We start from the raw sequence: 16287 nt of genomic DNA, 5'->3' as shown, positions 1-16287 counted from the left end.
GGACAGGGAGGGCAGGACGGCGAGGCCACGGGAGACACACAAAAGCCAGTTCCTCCGCAACGCTCTCCTCCCATCTCCGCCGACCAAAGCGCGGCGGTCCCTCTCCTCCTCTCCTTCCCCCTCTCCGCCCCTGCCCTCACTCCAAGCACAGCTTCACCAGGTTGGCCTGGACCTTGGCTTGGTCCACGGCATCCAGGAGGTTCTTGGCGTCCACGGCCAGGGTGTGGGAGGCCGTCAGCATCTGCCGCTTGCACTCTTCGCTCAGCGAGGTGACAGCGTTCTGCTGCGCCAGGCGCATCTTGTTGATGAGGTCGGCCAAGTCCTTGTTGAGCAGCTTCTGGGTCCCCTCGATCTGACCATGACACGCAGGGGTTACAGACAGGGGTGCCACCAGCACACGACCCCACGCCGGACCCCTTTCCCTCCTCCCCGGTCCTACCTCGGTGCGGGAGGCAGCAGGCAGGACAGGCAGGATCTCGTCGACGCTGCCGATCAGCTTCCGCAGGGACAGGCCTACATTCTGCGGGGAGGGGGCAGGGTTAGGATGGATCCAGGTACGGGCACAGGGAAGTGGTGCGTGGGAATAGTCTGTGCCGCTAAGTAAAGGATCCCATTCAGGAGAGGGACATAGCAGGAGACTCTCCCACCGTTGACCCAAGGACCCAACGGAGGAGCAGGGCGTGCTGGAAATGCTCCTACCGTTGACCCAAGGACCCAACGGAGGAGCAGGGCATGTTGGAAATGCTCCTACCGTTGACCCAAGGACCCAATGGAGGAGCAGGGCGTGCTGGAAATGCTCGTACCGTTGACCCAAGGACCCAATGGAGGAGCAGGGCGTGCTGGAAATGCTCGTACCATTGACCCAAGGACCCAACGGAAGAGCAGGGCGTGCTGGAAATGCTCGTACCATTGACCCAAGGACCCAATGGAAGAGCAGGGCGTGCTGGAAATGCTCCCACCATTGACCCAAGGACCCAACAGAGGAGCAGGGCGTGCTGGAAATGCTCCCTCCTATACGTGCAAGACGTTCCTGAGAAGGATGCTTGGTAGGAGCTGCGCAGCAGACTCAGTCCCGACTCCCTCCCCCGTTCCCTGTAGAAGCCCTGGTGTTGTCCCCTCCCTGCCCTCCCTACCTTCACCACGAGGATGTACCCCTCCGGGGGCAGGAGGCTGATCTCATTCTTCAGCTGCAGCACGGCCCGCACCAGGTCCATGACGTTGCTGTACACCATGTCATCCGTGCGGTCCAGGTTGGCGGTGGGGGCCGGGTGGATGGACTGCTGGGGAATGGGGACATAACGGGATCAGATGGACCGAGGGGGCAAGGAGGGAAAGACCAACACCTACGGGGAGCCCTGGCCAGACCCATCCATCTCCCACCCACGACCCCGATGCTGCTGGGTCTGTCTGACCCCTTTGGGGCCTGGGGGAGTCGGAAAAGTCCCATCCTGCAGATGCAGAGGGATGATGGAGGTGGAGGAGGAGGAATGAGACTGTGGAGATGGAGGAGGAGCACCGGGACTGTGGTGGCCCGATCCAGGGAGGTCTTACCTGTGCCCCGAGTCTTGGAGGCTTCTGGGGGGGCCCCGTGAACTCTGCTACACCGTCAGTAAGGGAAAGGAAGGAGAGTCACTCCAGCTGCTCCCACGGACATGTGGGCATGCTGCAAGACCCCTGGGACCCGTGCCCCGTCCCACACCACCCTGCAGCAGCATGTCCCACTGCGGCTGGACACCCCGACCCACCCCAGCCGTGCCACCTTCTCGCAGGGTCAGACCCCCTTGGACCCCCATGCCCAGGACAGGCAGACCCCCCTCTTAGGGCAGGCAAAGCTGCTCCCCAGAATCTGGGATTTCTTTCATGGAGGATCCCAAAACCGGGAGGGATACGGCCCCGAGGCTCCTCGTAGCTCAGCGCAGGGCTCCCCGCTTGCAGCCCCAAAGTGGGTGCTCCCGGGTGGGGGGCCACGGGCAGCCCCGCACCCCGTGCAGCCGTGGGCACTCACTGTAATCCGTCTCCTTCTCCGGGAGCAGCTGTGGGGAGGAGAAACAGCGAATGAGAGGCACAAAGTCCTGGCTGGAGGCAGCGAAGAGGGAGGAGGCATCACCATTCCCTCCCGGGGCTTCTGGTGGGGAGCTCCGCACCACCGGTATTTCACCCCATTAATATTTTCAGATTAATTCTTCCCAATGCGAGGGGCACGTATATAAATATTTATCACCCATCCATGCCAAAGCAAGTGAGGATCTCTGCACACCCCCAAAAGAAAGACCACCTCCACCCAAATATACCCCGACCTGGCTTCTCTGAGGCTGGCACCACTCACCGGAGGAGGGTTGTTGTTCATAAACACCGTCGGGTCCTGCAAAGGGGGAGAAGCTTTGTGAGAGGCACGGAAAAAAAGGAAAAAGAGAGGAAAAAAGGGATTTTCCTGATTTCTGGGAGACTCATGAAACACATCAAAGGAACTAATCCCTGCAGGGTCTGGGAATGTGGGAGGGGAAGGGGCTTCATGCCCACCGCTGGTCCCATCTCCATCCCATCCCATCCCCCCTATCTGCTCCCCGCCTGCTCCTGGGGCACCAGAAACCTCGAACTGCTGCTCCAAAAAAAGGAAGCTGAATTCAAGCAGCTGTTTGTAGCTGCTCGGCACCCGACAGCCCCGCGGGCGAGGGGAGCTGGGCTTTGCTTTATCGGCTGCGTGAGTCGATCGAATAAAAGATTTTCAGTCTCCAAGCCTGTCTCACTGCAAGCTGATGCATTAGTCACACGTTAGCTGTCTCCAGTCCTTATTTCAAAAGCATTATAAAAGCTCACTAAGACACAATTGAGAGTATTTAAAAATTGCCCAAGTTTCAAAATATTCATTTTGAAATGAAGCAGCTCCGTGAGATTTTTACGGGTACGGAAAGGGGTGCAAGAAGTTTGGCTGCTGGAGGAGCCGTTCCTCCAAGGAAAACTGGCTTTTCCAGCCATGAAGGGCAACCTCAACGGCTGCAGTGGCTCTTTCACCACCTTCGGGAGGGTGCAAGAGCTGGAGGCAGCCCGAGGCCACTCACCAGGGACTTCTCCTCCTGCCGCAGCCACTGGTAGTCCTCCACCATCTGCTTCTGCTGCTTGTCCAGGACCTGCTGCATCTTGAGCCTCTCAATCTCCCAGAGCTTCTGTGCCTCCTCCCTGCTGCTGGGACGGAGGAAATCTTCCTCCTGGCACGCGGAGCCGGGGGTGACGGAAGGCGGGGGGTCAGGAGCCAGAGTCCCCCCCGCCGATTTTGGCACGGGATCCAGAGCCCCACTCCGCGCATGCAAGCCATGCGCCAGATCCCCACAGCCATGAACCCCCAAACCGAATTTGGGGAGCACTTGGGTTTCCAGCAAGGAGAGGAAACCACCGGCTGGCCCCACATCTCCCACCACCGCATCCCGGCGCTTTCCGTGGGCAGCATGCACGGGTCACCCGGGGAGAAACTCATCGTGCCCACGGCACAGACGCACTTGGCACCGCGGCTGTCCCGGCACACCGGGCAGAGCATCACAGGATGCTCCCCAACACCCGGCTCTGATTTCGGGGCTAGAGTAACCGAGCTCAGGCTGCAAACCACCGCTGGCATTGCAGGTGACAACGTCGAGCGTAAAGAGCTGACAGAAAGCCCCAAGGAGCGGCAGCCACCCATCCCCTGCTCGTTTTTGGGGACACCGTGCCAGTCGCTTGTCCACCAACATGCCTTCACCGGGATGTACGTGCAAACATGCATGGCAGGGGGCTGGAGACATCCCAGAGCCCTTCACGGGCTCGATCCCTCCAGCCCGCAAACAGCACCCATGGAGTGACAGGTTGGGAGCAACATGGAGCTCGAAGCGGCGGAGGCGGCAGCGCAGAGCGGAGCGTGGTGCAGCGAGCATCCCTCCCGCCGAGCCCTCGCCTCCTGCGAGGTCCCCGGCATGCCCGGGACGAGGCCACCCGGGACCGGGATGTCCTCTGGATGCCATGGAATGGAGGAATCCCTCTCTTACCCTCATGCTGTGGCGCTTGAAGACGTTGTGGCGGTTGAGCGGCGGGGTGTGCAGGGAGTTGGCCGGAGACTGGTACTCGATGGGGCTGGTGAGCGTAGGGGAGCTGGCACACAGACCCTCGGGTACCTGCGGGTGGGCAGGGGGGGCAGGCAGCGGGGCAGCGCGGGCACAAAACAAGGCCACGGGGGGGGTTAGTGCGGACAGACGGACAGACAGAGCAGACAACGCAGGGGACAGCGGCTTTTGCACCAGGAGCAGCTTCTGCCCTCATGCCCGTCCGTGCAGCAGGAACGGGACCTTCCTCCCTACTTGGCTCTTCCTCGCCCTCAGCGTGGGCTTGAGACCTCCTGCGCTGCTGCCTGGACCCCTGCCCAGCCCCAAAAGAGCACCCAAAATAGTTGCTCTTGAGGGCTTCACCCTGATGCTCCAGGGACCAGCACTGGTCCTTGCAGAGGGGGTGACCTGTGCTCCCGCAGGGCAGCCAAACTCAGCCCAGGTAACACCAGAGAGCAGCGAACCTCCTCTCCTCCCAGCCGTGCATGCAAACCGGCCGGTGCCGAGCGTGCAAACTCCCCTTCCCTGGGGCGAAAGCCTCTCTGCCAGCTCCAGAGGGGCAGACAAAACATGGGGCAGGCAGGGCAGGGCAGGGCTGAGCCCCGAGCGGTGCGGTGTCCTGCTGGCAAGGCGGCGGGAGGCACTTGGTGGTAGCGTGGGGCACCTTGGAGCCCCAAAAGCCATGAGCCCCCGAGGGCTCGAGCTCCGGGCAGGGTTTTCTGGCGTTGACCCCCTCGCTCAGGTCCCTGTGGGATGCTTTGGCCATGCAACCTTACCTGGAACTGCAGCTTGGGAGCCAGGAGGTTGCTCTGGGGTGGTGGCTTGTACCTGGGTCTGCTGGGCTGCGGGGAGCGGAGGAGGGAGAAATGTATGGTGGGTGGAAGATCAGGGAGGTCCCACTTCTGCAGCACCCATCGGTGGGTCGAGGCGGGGAGATGAACCTGCCTGCGCTGCCTGCACAGGCTCTGCCCTCTCCTCACCTTCGGAGGTGGCTCCTGGAAGGACGGCGGCTCCATGATTTTGGGAGGCCGGTGGCGGTTGTTCCTCTCCTGCTCCTTGGCCAGCTCCTTCTCCATCAGGTAAATGTCGCTGCAGGGCGAGAGGGAGGGTGACAGCCCCGGGAGGGAGCAGTTGGCACAGCCCCTCTGGCAGGGACGCATCTCCCGTGCCCAGGGATGCTCGAGCTGGATGGGCCATGGAGAACACAAGGGAGCAAGGAGGGTTGGAAAGAGGAGAGGGAAAGGACTGGGAGGACATAGCTTGGTCATGGCCAACCACACCAGCATCACCACAGCTGGCCCCAGTGAGACGTGGGGTCAGGACTCCCCTGCAAGACCCCTCCCCGGGGAGCAAAGCATTTCCATTTCAGCCCAGGCACCACCACCCCGGGGGCAGGTGAGCTCCAATGGTCTCAAACGGTCCTTTGAGTTCAGACTTGGCCAGAAAACTCCGGACCTACAATCTCGCACGGGTTCATTTCTCCCCTTCGCCCACTTGCCCACCCCTCCATCAAACCACGGACCTCCCAGCCCATCATCAGTCCCCCGCCTCCCCGCTCACCTCAAGCTGCAAACCAAGTCCTTGAACTTGGGCCTTTCGTTGGGGTCGTAGTCCCAGCAGCGTGTCATGAGGGTGTAGAGGACGGGCGGGCAGAGGTCGGGCTTGGGCAGGCGGTCTCCCCTCTCCAGCACCCCGATCACGTCCTTGTTCTCCAGCCAGAAGAAGGGCTGCTTGCCGTAGCTCAGGATCTCCCACATGCACACGGCTGCGGCAGCAACACGAGCAACCTCAACCGATGCCAAGAGCTGGGGGACCAGCCCCTCGCTCGGGTTTTTGGGGACCTGGTGACAGTGCCACGCTTTGCCGCGTGACACCGGGTCACTTGGCTGCTCGGCCTTTCTGGTCCCGGGGTGAAAAATGGAGAGGAAAGAGCTGCCTGCTCTCCTGGGGAGCTGCAAGGAGCCCGGCTCCTGGTTGCTGCTGGCCATAGGGCTGTTAGGGACGGACGGACGGACAGACGGACAGATGAGCACCAGAGGCCATGGGGATGGGCTGATAGGCAGGGGGATGGACATTTGCAGGGGGTAGAGTTTAACTCAGCCCCCCAACCATCTTGAATTCACTGGAGGAGGAGGAAGCACCTAATAATGGTTGAAATGCAAGAAGCTCTGCCCCAGGAGCCCTTCCCTAGGGTGTCTTTCCCCAAGGGCAAGGCTGGGATAACCCCCCGGCTCTGGAGCAGGATTTGTCCCTGTGCATTAAGACGATGTCACGGGAGGCAGATGATGCCCGGGACACCGCTCCATCCCCGTCCCACCACGCACCGAACATCCAGACGTCGCTGGCCGTCGTGAAGCGGCGGAAGTTGATGGACTCGGGTGACATCCACTTGATGGGGAGACGGGTGACGGACGCTGGAGGGAGAGACAAGACGGTGGCCGTGCTCACTGCGGGAGGGCAGGGGCAGCCCCAGCGCAGGCAGGGCAGGGCAGCGAGGTCTCACCACGGTCTCTGCCCTCACAGGGTTGGAGCGAGCCCCAACCCCATCACGCAGCTCTTACCTTTATAGTACTCCTCATCCTCGATGTACCTGGAGAGCCCGAAGTCACCCAGCTTCACGCACTCTGGGGAGGCCACCAGGACGTTCCTCACGGCAATATCCCTGCAAGGAGAGAGAGACCCTTGGCTAGGGAGAAGGGATGGAGAAGGCGAGCTCCCACCCGGACAACCAGCTCACCCAGCTGCAAAAAAAAGGGTCTGCAGCAAAGGATGCTGCCAGCCTCTGCCTCTCCCCACCTGCCTGTCCCCTCCATGGTCCCTGCCTTCCCCTGCCTCTCCCGGCATCCTGCCCGACTCCTTTTCCCTCCTGCCCTACCTGTGCACACAGTTGATGGCCTCCAGGTAGGCCAGGGCTTTGCTGATCTGCAGCGCGTAGAGGATGAGCGTGGGCACGGCGAGGCAGTGCTTGTTCTGCTCCAGGTATTGGCCCAGCTGCAATGGGACAAGCGAGGGGGGCTCAGGGACGGAGCAGGGGCAGGAAGGGTGGCAGGGGGACGGGATGGGCTCCAGCGGTGGGACTCCGCTCACCTCTCCGTAGGGATAGAGCTCCATGATGATCCAGGTGGGCTCCTCTTCCGCGATGCCGATGAGCTTCACGATATGGGGGTGGTCCAGCTTCTTCATCAGCACTGCGGGGAGACCGCGTCAGACACCCTGCAATTGGGGGGAGCCCCCCCTCCAGGAACCCAAACCCCTGTCCTGGGGCGTAGGGGCAGGTCTCTGCCATGAAGCCAGAGACAGAGCAGGAGGAATTGCCAGGGAGAGCCTAGTACATCCCCAAAGGGATTGGGGCTCCTGGTTTCCAGCTGCCCAGGGATCTACATCCAGGTGGTGCCCGCCTGATCTCACCCAAGGATTCAGCAGCTTTTCTTCCCCCCCCACCCCGGCAGCCATCCCTCCCATAAAGCCGGTATTCTGGAGAACAGCCCTGTCACAGGGGCGAGGGCAGGGGACACCTCCTTCCTCCTGCTCTGCCCTGCATTGCAATGGCAATTTGTCCCCAAGCAGGGACCAGAAGATGCCAGGACAGGGTTCTGCCATCCTGTCTGTAACACCCCACCATTGCAGTGCTGCAAACACCGCCAGGCCCCCCCACATCTGTCCTCTGCCTGCGTATGCAGGTCCCTGGGGGGGGGGGGGTGCTGAGCAAGCTCCGCATCCCCCCTCGAAGGGCAGCAGGACCACCCGGCGTACCCGCTTCGCTCAGAAACTTGTCCTTGTTCTCTGGGCTGCAGTCCTTCTTGCAGGTCTTCACAGCCACGTTGACCCGCTCCCCTTTCTGCAAGGAGAAGAAGGGGTGGGGGCTGTGTTACTCCATTCCCCCCGGCCACAGAGGAGGCAGGCAGGGCAGGGAGAGGGCAGGACGCTCACCGGGGTGGTGTAAATCCCCTCGTAGACCTCTCCGAAGAAGCCTTCTCCGAGGATCCTGCCCAACGTGACGTCCCTCCGGGAGATCCCGTAGTGCTGGACTTCACAGACAGGGGAGCAGGGCAGAGGTGGCAGTGCCAGCGGGCAGGAAGCTGCCTGTACCCCTGCCCATTCTGCGGGCAGAGCCCTCATGCTACGCCGGAGGTGCTGGCGATCCCTGGGTACCAACCCTTTCCATCACCCCCTCGGCAAGGACCCACAGGTCCTGCTCCATGGCATACTGGGTGATCCCAGCTCCTTCAGCCCCTCAGGGGGTAAGGTGGGCAGGGGAGGCAAAACCTTGTTCCCAGCTTTGGGGGGATGGCGTGGGAAATTGGGGTGGGCAGGAGGAGGTGGAGGGCTTGGTTGGGGTGCTGGGAGATGGGCAAGAGGGCACCCAGGGGGGTGGCACCTACCTCCAGACCTCGGTCTTGAGGACTCATCAGGGATTTCAGCATAAATATCAGAGTCTAGGGCAAGAAGGAAAGTTGCAGGCAGGGATTCAGGCAGCTCACCGGGCAGGGGGGTTTCTTGCAGCATCCCCATGGGGTCCGGCCACCCAGCCGGGATCACAGGGATCACCCAGGGATCACCCAGGGATCACAGCCATCAGGAGCATGCGGGATACCAGCCTGGCCCTCCCCCGGCATGCTCGGCTGCATCTCAACCCCCAGGCAAAGGGCTGGGGGTGTCCAGTTCCACCAAACCCCCAAATCCCCGTGCACCGGTGTCCCACAGCCCTGCCCGCATCCCCCGGGTTGGTGGGAAGGGAGGAAAAGAGCGGAAAAACTCACCCACGCTCACGCTATCCGACTGCGTGGACTGCCTCTCCTCCAAGTGCCTGTGGGGTGGGAGGAGGTCGGGGTCAGGGAGCGGGGTGGGGGGGGTCCAGGACGGGGTCCCAGCCCCGCTCCGGGACCAGGCGCTACTCACGGGGCCGGGATCTGTGGCAGGCCGATCCTCTTCTCCCGCTCTGCGGAGAGGACAGTAGACAGTCATTTCCCGGCCACCCCCATCAGAGCCTGATGGGTGCTGGGGTCCCCCCAGCGCCTTGACCACACGTGCAGTGAGTTCGGTGGGTCTCAGCTGGGGGTCATTCCAAAGCCACGGGTGATGCTGTGGCCATGGAGAGAGCGGAGAAGGGCTCGGGGGGGCACAGGTGGGGACCCTGCCAGGGTCGGTGGCCCCCAGGGCGCTCACCTCTCCTGGGGAAGATGATGAGGGAGGTTTCCAAGTCCCCTTGCAGCCGACAGTAGCCGTCGATGAGGTCGGCCATGTTCTCCGCCTCGGCCAGAGAAGCTGTCTTGATAGCCAGGGACTGGAGGAGACGGCAGGGACAGGGGGACGGGTGAGCCCAGAGCTGGGGCAGAGGGATGCTGGGATGGGGGGTCCCCCCCTTTTCTCCACCTTGGGGTAGCTCGGTGACCACCTCCCCGCTCTGCAGCGGATCCCAGTTTCTCCGGCATCGTCCTTCCCAGCACCCCAGGACACCCTGGCCGGCATCAAAGCACCCCCGGGCAGGGGGGACCCTTAGGGCAGGGGCACCCCTGGGGCAGCTTGGACGTGCCCTGCTTTGGGGTACAGTCTCCCCTTGGCCGGGGCTGGAGGCAGGAGCTCTCTTGGCAGAAACGGAACCATCCACCAAGTCCTGCCTAACCCGCAGGGATGCGATGCCACCCTACGGCACCGGGGGATCCCCCATCCCACCCACACCCCCCAGCACCCGGGGCATCCCCCCCCCCCCCCCAATGCCTCCTCACTTGGGGGGTGCCGGTGAGCCCCAGCTGCAGCACAGCCCGGCCTTCCTCCACGCTGGAGCACTTGATGGACTTGATGTGCTTGAATTCGGCCAAGCACGTGGGCTGGGGAGAGAGGCAGAGCCCCGGCGTCGGCTTTAATCACCGATTTAAGAGCAGCCACCCCCCCGCTCCCCATCCAGCACCCAACACCACCCACCCCACCCCCCCCCCGGTACCTTGGCCTCCTTGCTCGTCATCTGCCGGATGCCCTTGGGTCCGATGACCAGGTCCACCGTGATGTTCCACCCTTGCTGGGGGGGGGGGGGGGGGCAGCAGAAGGAAGATGCAAATTTGGGGGGTGGGGGATGTACCCCCAGAGCCAGGTATCCCCCCCCTCCTCCTCAACCTGCTGTAATGTGTGAGACACCCTGGGAAAAATCATCTTCCCGGAGGGACTTGGTTTGGAGAGGGGATGGTTTGAAGAGGGGATGGTGGATGGTGCAAGGCAAGGAGCCCAGCGGGGCTTTTTTTTTCCTCCTTCTGGCCCCAAAGGGGTTCCCAGTGCTCCCAGTTTGCCGCCTTCTCGCCCCAAAGGGGTTCAGCAAACTTCAGGCACTGGCTCGCACCCACCAGGCTTGAACCCCTGGGTGTAGAAGGTCCTCAGAGCTCCCACCGCACCCCCAGCCCCTCTCAGCATCCTCCAAAAAAAAGCCCCCAGAGCCTCCCCTCGCTGCGGGGAGGGGGAGAGATGCTCAGCTCCCCCTTGGGGAGGTGACGCTGGGGGGGCTGCACGGGGGATTTGGGGTTTGTGTCTCCCGTGGGGGGGACAGTGAGTGATTTCCAAGCCTTGGAAACTCCCCGCAGGGACTCCTCTGACTTGGGGGTGGCCGAGTCCCCACCCGAGACTGGGGACCACGGCAGGGAGCAGCCCACAGCGGGGTGGCTTTGTCCACGCTGCCACTTGCGAGCACCCCCGGTCTGCGCTGCCTAAACGGCGCCAGGGGATGCTTTGGGTGGCAGCTGGCTGCCCAGCTATGCAGGGTTAATTACCAGCTTAAGAGCACTGATGACTACGGTTGCATCGTTAGCAAGACTTTGCTGGGTTTAAGGGCATGGGAGATGCAGCCTCAAACACCAGCTCGTGATGGAGGTTGTCCCCATCCCACAGTGTCCCCCCTGCACACTGCCTGGCACGGAGGGGCACAGCCAAAGCGCCTGGCCCCAAAGCACCCCGGGCAGGGGGATGTGCTCCCATCCCATCCCATCCCATCCCACCCCATCCCATCCCATCCCACCCCATCCCATCCCATCCCATCCGGCGGACTCACTATGAGCTCGCAGCGGTAGCTCTCCTGGTCGATGTTGGCGAAGGTGGAGAGGGTGTGGAGGAACTTGAGGATGCACTCCTCCTCCCGCAGCAGCGCGTACTGCTGGAAGGTCTGCTGGATCATCTTCCGAAACTGCTTGGGCTGTGGGCACAGTGGCCGCTAGCCGGGCCGGGCATGTGCCAGGCACGCAGCGGGGATGTGGGGGGCAGAGGGTGCGAGCCGCACGCGGACACATGCATGCACATGGACACATGCACACACACAGACACATGCACACACACAGACACACGCACGCACAGGGACATATGCATGCACACGGACACATGCATGCACACGGACATGTGCATGCCCAGGGACACATGCATGCCCAGGGACACATGCATGCACAGGGACACGTGCACACCCAGGGATGCATGCATGCACATGGACACATGCATGCACACGGACACATGCATGCCCAGGGACACATGCACGCACATGGACACATGCATGCACACAGACACATGCATGCACAGGGACACGTGCACACCCAGGGATGCATGCATGCACATGGACACATGCATGCACATGGACACATGCATGCACACAGACACATGCACGCACAGGGACACGTGCACGCATGCGCTCACCTGCAGATATGAATATGCACCCACACCCATGCATGTCCACACGCGTGCGCATGCCAGCATGCCTCCATGTGTGCGTGCTCCCTCACATGTACACGAGTGCGGGCAGATGTGCATGCACACGTGTGTGCAAACATGGCCATGTGTGTGCATGCATACATACATATGCATGTGTGTGCGCATGCAGGTGCATCATCACGTGTGAGCAGATGTGCCTCCATGCATACATAAGCACACATACACATGCATACCTATGCACATGCATGCAAATACACTTTCACATGTGTGAGCAGATGTGCCTATACATGCAAATCCACCCGTGCACACTGATATACGCAGGAGCACACATGGCCCTGTATGCAAATGCACACACACAGGCAGGTACACCTTCACGAGTGTGTGCAAAGCTCCACGAGTGTGGGCAGAGGTGCATGTACATGTGTGTGCAAACCCACACATGCAGGTCGATGCGCACACCTGGCCCCATATGTGCATGCATACACACATGCACACGGGTGCGTGCACGCAGATACATCGTCACACGTGTGAGCGCAACAGCACACGTGCCCATGTGCGGGCAGATGTGCGCACACGTCCAAACCTACGTGTGCACTTCGATGCACGCACACGAGCACCCCCAGCCACGTCTGTGCCGGCTTCCACACCTTGCACCCATGCACCCAGCCCTGCCTGTCCGCACCCACACCCACGCACACGTCCCTCACCTTCAGGTTCTCCTGCATCTGGCTGGGGAAGAAGAGGTCCAGGCCCACCTCCTTCCTGGAGAGCAGAGACCCCCCCCGTGCACTTTAACGGCCCCGTGGGGACCCCCCATGCTCCCGGGGCAGCGCGGGGGCCTCCCTGGGGAGCTGCAGAGGTGGCGGTGGGGGGGGGATGCACCAAGCAAAATGGGTGCTGAGGGGCGAGGGGGTGCTCCCGGGGGAGAAGCCACCCACCCAGCGCAGGGTGAAAGGTTCCCATCTCCCCCTCCTTGCACCCTCCCCATCAGCGGGGCTGATGGCTGCGGGAGGATGAGGAGCTGCAGGAGGATGAGGAGCTGCAGGAGGATGAGGAAGGCCACCTGCAGCACCCCAGTCCCTCGGGGCCAGCTGGACAGGGTGGAGGGTTTAGGGGTAAGGACGAGCTGTGCCTACTCACTCCAGGAACTCGAAGTTGGACTTCTTATCCAGCGCGTTTTGAGGCATGTCCTTATAAAACCTCCTGCGAGAAGGGAGGGACATCAGACAGCCGCCTTGCCCTCGCGTCCCCCCGCCACGTCCTCCCACCACGGCAAAGACAGACCTGGAAACTCCCTCCCCTCCTGCAAAACCCTCCTCAGCCCCCAGCCCCAGCTCCCTCGTCCTCCCCAGCCCTCCCGCTGCAGCAGACAGGGCCAGGGCAGGCGGAGGCACGTACCTGAGCTCGAGGCAGCCCAGCTGCAGGGCCATACCTTCGCTCACCTTGCTGGCATAATTCTGCATGTACTCGCTCCGGAGCTGCCGAGGAGATGCGGGGGTCAGGAGGCGGAGGGGATTCTGGCAGGGGATGCTGGCAGGGGATGCTGGCAGGGGACACTGGCAGGGGACACTGGCAGGGGATGCTTCCAGGGGATGTTTCCAGGGGATGCTGGCAGGGGATGCTGGCAGGGGATGCTCACAGGGTCCGTACCCTCCCGCATCCCGTGCTGGGATGCAGCAGGGGCAGGAATGGGGTGAAGAAGTCGGGATCGGCTGTCCCTGATGGAGATGCGCAGATCCAGCAGTGGGATGGGACCACAGGGCCTGCCCATCAGCAGCCCAGGGTGAAGGTCAATGGGCTGCAAGGTCTTGGGGCTCTTGGGAATCATGTTTTCTGGGCTGGGGAGGTGGAAATGCCCTCCTGGGGCTGGGGGGTGGGTCAGGGTGGCTGGAGAGCAGACCTGGCTGGGGCTAGGAGACCCCCAGGGCCACCTCTGACCTGCTGGTAGAAGTAGAGCAAGGTGGTCCTGTCCTCTTTGAAGCGCTCCATGAAATCCTCCGGCAGATAGCGGATTTGGAGATCGTACCTGGCAACAGGAGAGCCCCTCGATGAGGACCACGCTGGAGGAGCTTTCCCTCTAACGGGGCTCGGCGGTCCCCGTGCCCTTGCCCTGCGTGGGTTTGGGGACACGGAGAGGGACACCACCACCATCGGGTCCTACCTCCACTCAGCCTCCAGGTGCAGGCACTCGTACTTCTCCTGCACTTCGCCCACCGTCAGGTCCGGGTGCAGCCAGTGGATCTCGTCCGACTTCACGTGCTTCAGGCGGAGCCCGTAGCACTCGGCCAACCTGATGTCGGGCCCGATGCGGCCGCTCACCAGGATGGACCTGATCACCTCCTGGGGTGGAAAGGAGCAGGGCTGAGACCCGAGCATCCCCAGCCAGGCTCCAGATGAGCTTTAGATAGCAGGAGAACGAGGAGGAAATACAGCACAACCTGTCCCTGGAGCGAAAACACAGCCCCGGGCACAGCCACCAGCCCCAGCGCTCTCCATGTGAAGCCTCCAAAGACGCCTCCAGCTTGCTCTGCAACAACCTACAGCCTGAACATGTCTCATCCAACCTCCCAGAGGTGTTTTGGTTGGGGATAAAAGCCCACGTGGGTCATTTCCACCCTTCCCTGTGCCTCAGCTGAGCTACACCCGGTGCACGGCATCGGTTGCGAGCAGGTAGGAAAGCAGACATCGTTGTTGCCGCTGAGCTTGCGGTGCAGCTCGTGTCTCCTGCCCCAGAACTGGGGCAGTGCGGGCAGGGCGTCCCCAGGACCCTGCCAGACCTCTGCTCTTAGGCTGGTAGCCAAAAAGCCAACTAAAAGCTGATGGTAGTTAACACAAGTGGTGGCCAAGCTGTCCCCGGTGAGGAGTGACCACCTCCTGCGTCCTGCTGGCTGCGCTCCCACCCCTGCGCTGGGGACAGCCGGACCGTTGCCATTTCACGGCTTCGCTTGCATTTCCCCTCCCCAGGGATCTTCTTCCCAGCCTGACGAGTCCTCTCCCGCTTCGACCGCTCTTCCGAAACCTTCTGCCATGCCATGACCTCCTCCTGGAGATGGGAGGAGGGGGACAGTCCTGTCCCCCTCCATGTCTCACCAGCTGAGGAGCAACCCCCAGCTCAGCTGTACTTTGGTCACCTCCCCGCCACTTCATTGCAATGCACTGTCCCAAGGACTTGCCCCAGGAGAAGGCACGGCATCACCCATTGCACCCAGGGCATGTATCTCTCATGGCGGACACCAACCCTACAGCACCCAAGCGCAGAGCCGGCGCTGGCTGGCAGGTCCCCAGCACCCACACATCTTCCCCCGGCTGGGAAGCTGCAGATCTCCAGGTAGGAAGGGTGAGGAGCACATTTCCAGCCCAAAGCCACCGTGTCCATGATGGAAAGGCACCAATATCACCTTCACTGTCCTCCCAGCCCCGTGTCCCCACAAGCAAAGGGCAGAAGTCGGGTGCAGAAGTGCCGGTGGGCTGGGAGGAAGGACCTGGGTCCTGGCTCGCAGTACAGGCAGGAGAGCGAGAGGTGCTGCTGGCCCCGGAGCTGGGTGCACCCCCGGGGTATCTAGGGGTGGCAGAGTCACCCAAGCACCGCGACGTGGCCATGGGGAAATGCCAAGGGCTTGGGGCTGTGAAGGTCACGGTCCCCCTCACCACCGAGGACCTGTGTCCGTGCAGGTCAGCAGGGATGGAGGAAAGGTGGGCACCCAGCTCCTGCCGGTCTCCAGCCTCCTCCCGGCAGCGCGGGCTGAGCCCCAGCCCTGCAAGGCATCGTCGTGTCCCAAATCCGCTTGTCCTCTGGCCTCCTCCCATTGTTCCCTGCCCCGCTGTGCCCGGGGATGTCTTCTCCAGGGCGAGATGAACCAGGGCCTGGAAACTCCTCTTTGCTGCCCGCGAAGGGGACCAGCAGCGACTCGCCGGGACCGATCCTCGTTGCAGGAACTGGCAGCGGGGCCGATGAGCCCTCACCCTCTCCAAGCCCCCCTCCGGACCACCAGAGATGGCCAAATTTTCTCTCTGTCCTCCAGGTTTTGGTGCTTCTCAGCCACGGGGCTCTGGGGGCTACCAGGGCATGGGAAAGGGTGTCTGGAAGGGAGCTAGCTCTGATGCCGGGTGGACAAAACAGCCCCCCGTCCCCTGCCCTGTCCACCCCCCTGCCCACGTACCCGGATCTCTGTCGTCACGGGGCACTTCACCAGCTTGAAGTTCTTGCCCATGTTGAAGCTGTTGCTGTAGAAGCAGACCTTGAGGATGCGCATCTCCTCCTTGTCCATCTCCAACGTCCCCATGCCCAGGGTGGCCTCCAGCGTCCCGGCCAGGCTGCGGGAAGAGCTGCTCCGTGGGCGACCCAGCGCCTCGGGGATGGCCGACATCCTCACCACGCCCGGGGTGCTAGGAGCTGAGCATCCCTTCCCTGCGGGAGAGACACGGCGCTGGCACGGTGGGGACCCTGGGGAAGGGTGGGGGGGGTCACCCTGTGGGGTGGGGAGAGGGTCGGGGGGATGGGAGAAGCCGGAGTGGGATGGGGGCAGTGGGGACACCTCAGGGT

General features: G+C 62.4%; 1 protein-coding gene across 2 annotated transcripts; it reads right to left on the bottom strand.

Annotated features, from left to right (window-relative positions):
• Positions 1-102: 102 nt before the first annotated feature.
• PTK2B (protein tyrosine kinase 2 beta) lies at positions 103-16012 on the bottom strand. 2 transcript variants are annotated; one of them, XM_050895030.1, is made up of 31 exons: positions 15905-16012; positions 13906-14084; positions 13683-13770; positions 13143-13222; positions 12885-12947; positions 12452-12506; positions 11101-11241; positions 10009-10083; positions 9794-9895; positions 9234-9351; positions 8967-9006; positions 8828-8874; positions 8450-8503; positions 8255-8259; positions 7998-8090; positions 7821-7905; positions 7155-7255; positions 6943-7058; positions 6629-6729; positions 6392-6481; positions 5628-5832; positions 5048-5156; positions 4844-4909; positions 4014-4139; positions 3060-3206; positions 2327-2362; positions 2006-2033; positions 1552-1598; positions 1134-1277; positions 440-520; positions 103-352 (listed from the first exon to the last, which is right to left on the bottom strand). In XM_050895030.1, exons 1-31 carry the CDS (start codon positions 16010-16012, stop codon positions 137-139), a joined length of 2946 nt encoding a protein of 981 aa, XP_050750987.1. In that variant the 3' UTR covers positions 103-136. The 2 variants fall into 2 exon arrangements, with proteins under 2 accessions (XP_050750987.1, XP_050750988.1); XM_050895031.1 differs by lacking the exon at positions 4014-4139.
• Between the last annotated feature and the right edge of the window lie 275 nt (positions 16013-16287).

Source organism: Gymnogyps californianus, chromosome 3 (assembly GCF_018139145.2).
Source record: "Gymnogyps californianus isolate 813 chromosome 3, ASM1813914v2, whole genome shotgun sequence".
NCBI classification, from domain to species: Eukaryota; Metazoa; Chordata; class Aves; order Accipitriformes; family Cathartidae; genus Gymnogyps; species Gymnogyps californianus.
This window is presented reverse-complemented; position numbering and strand designations above follow the sequence as displayed.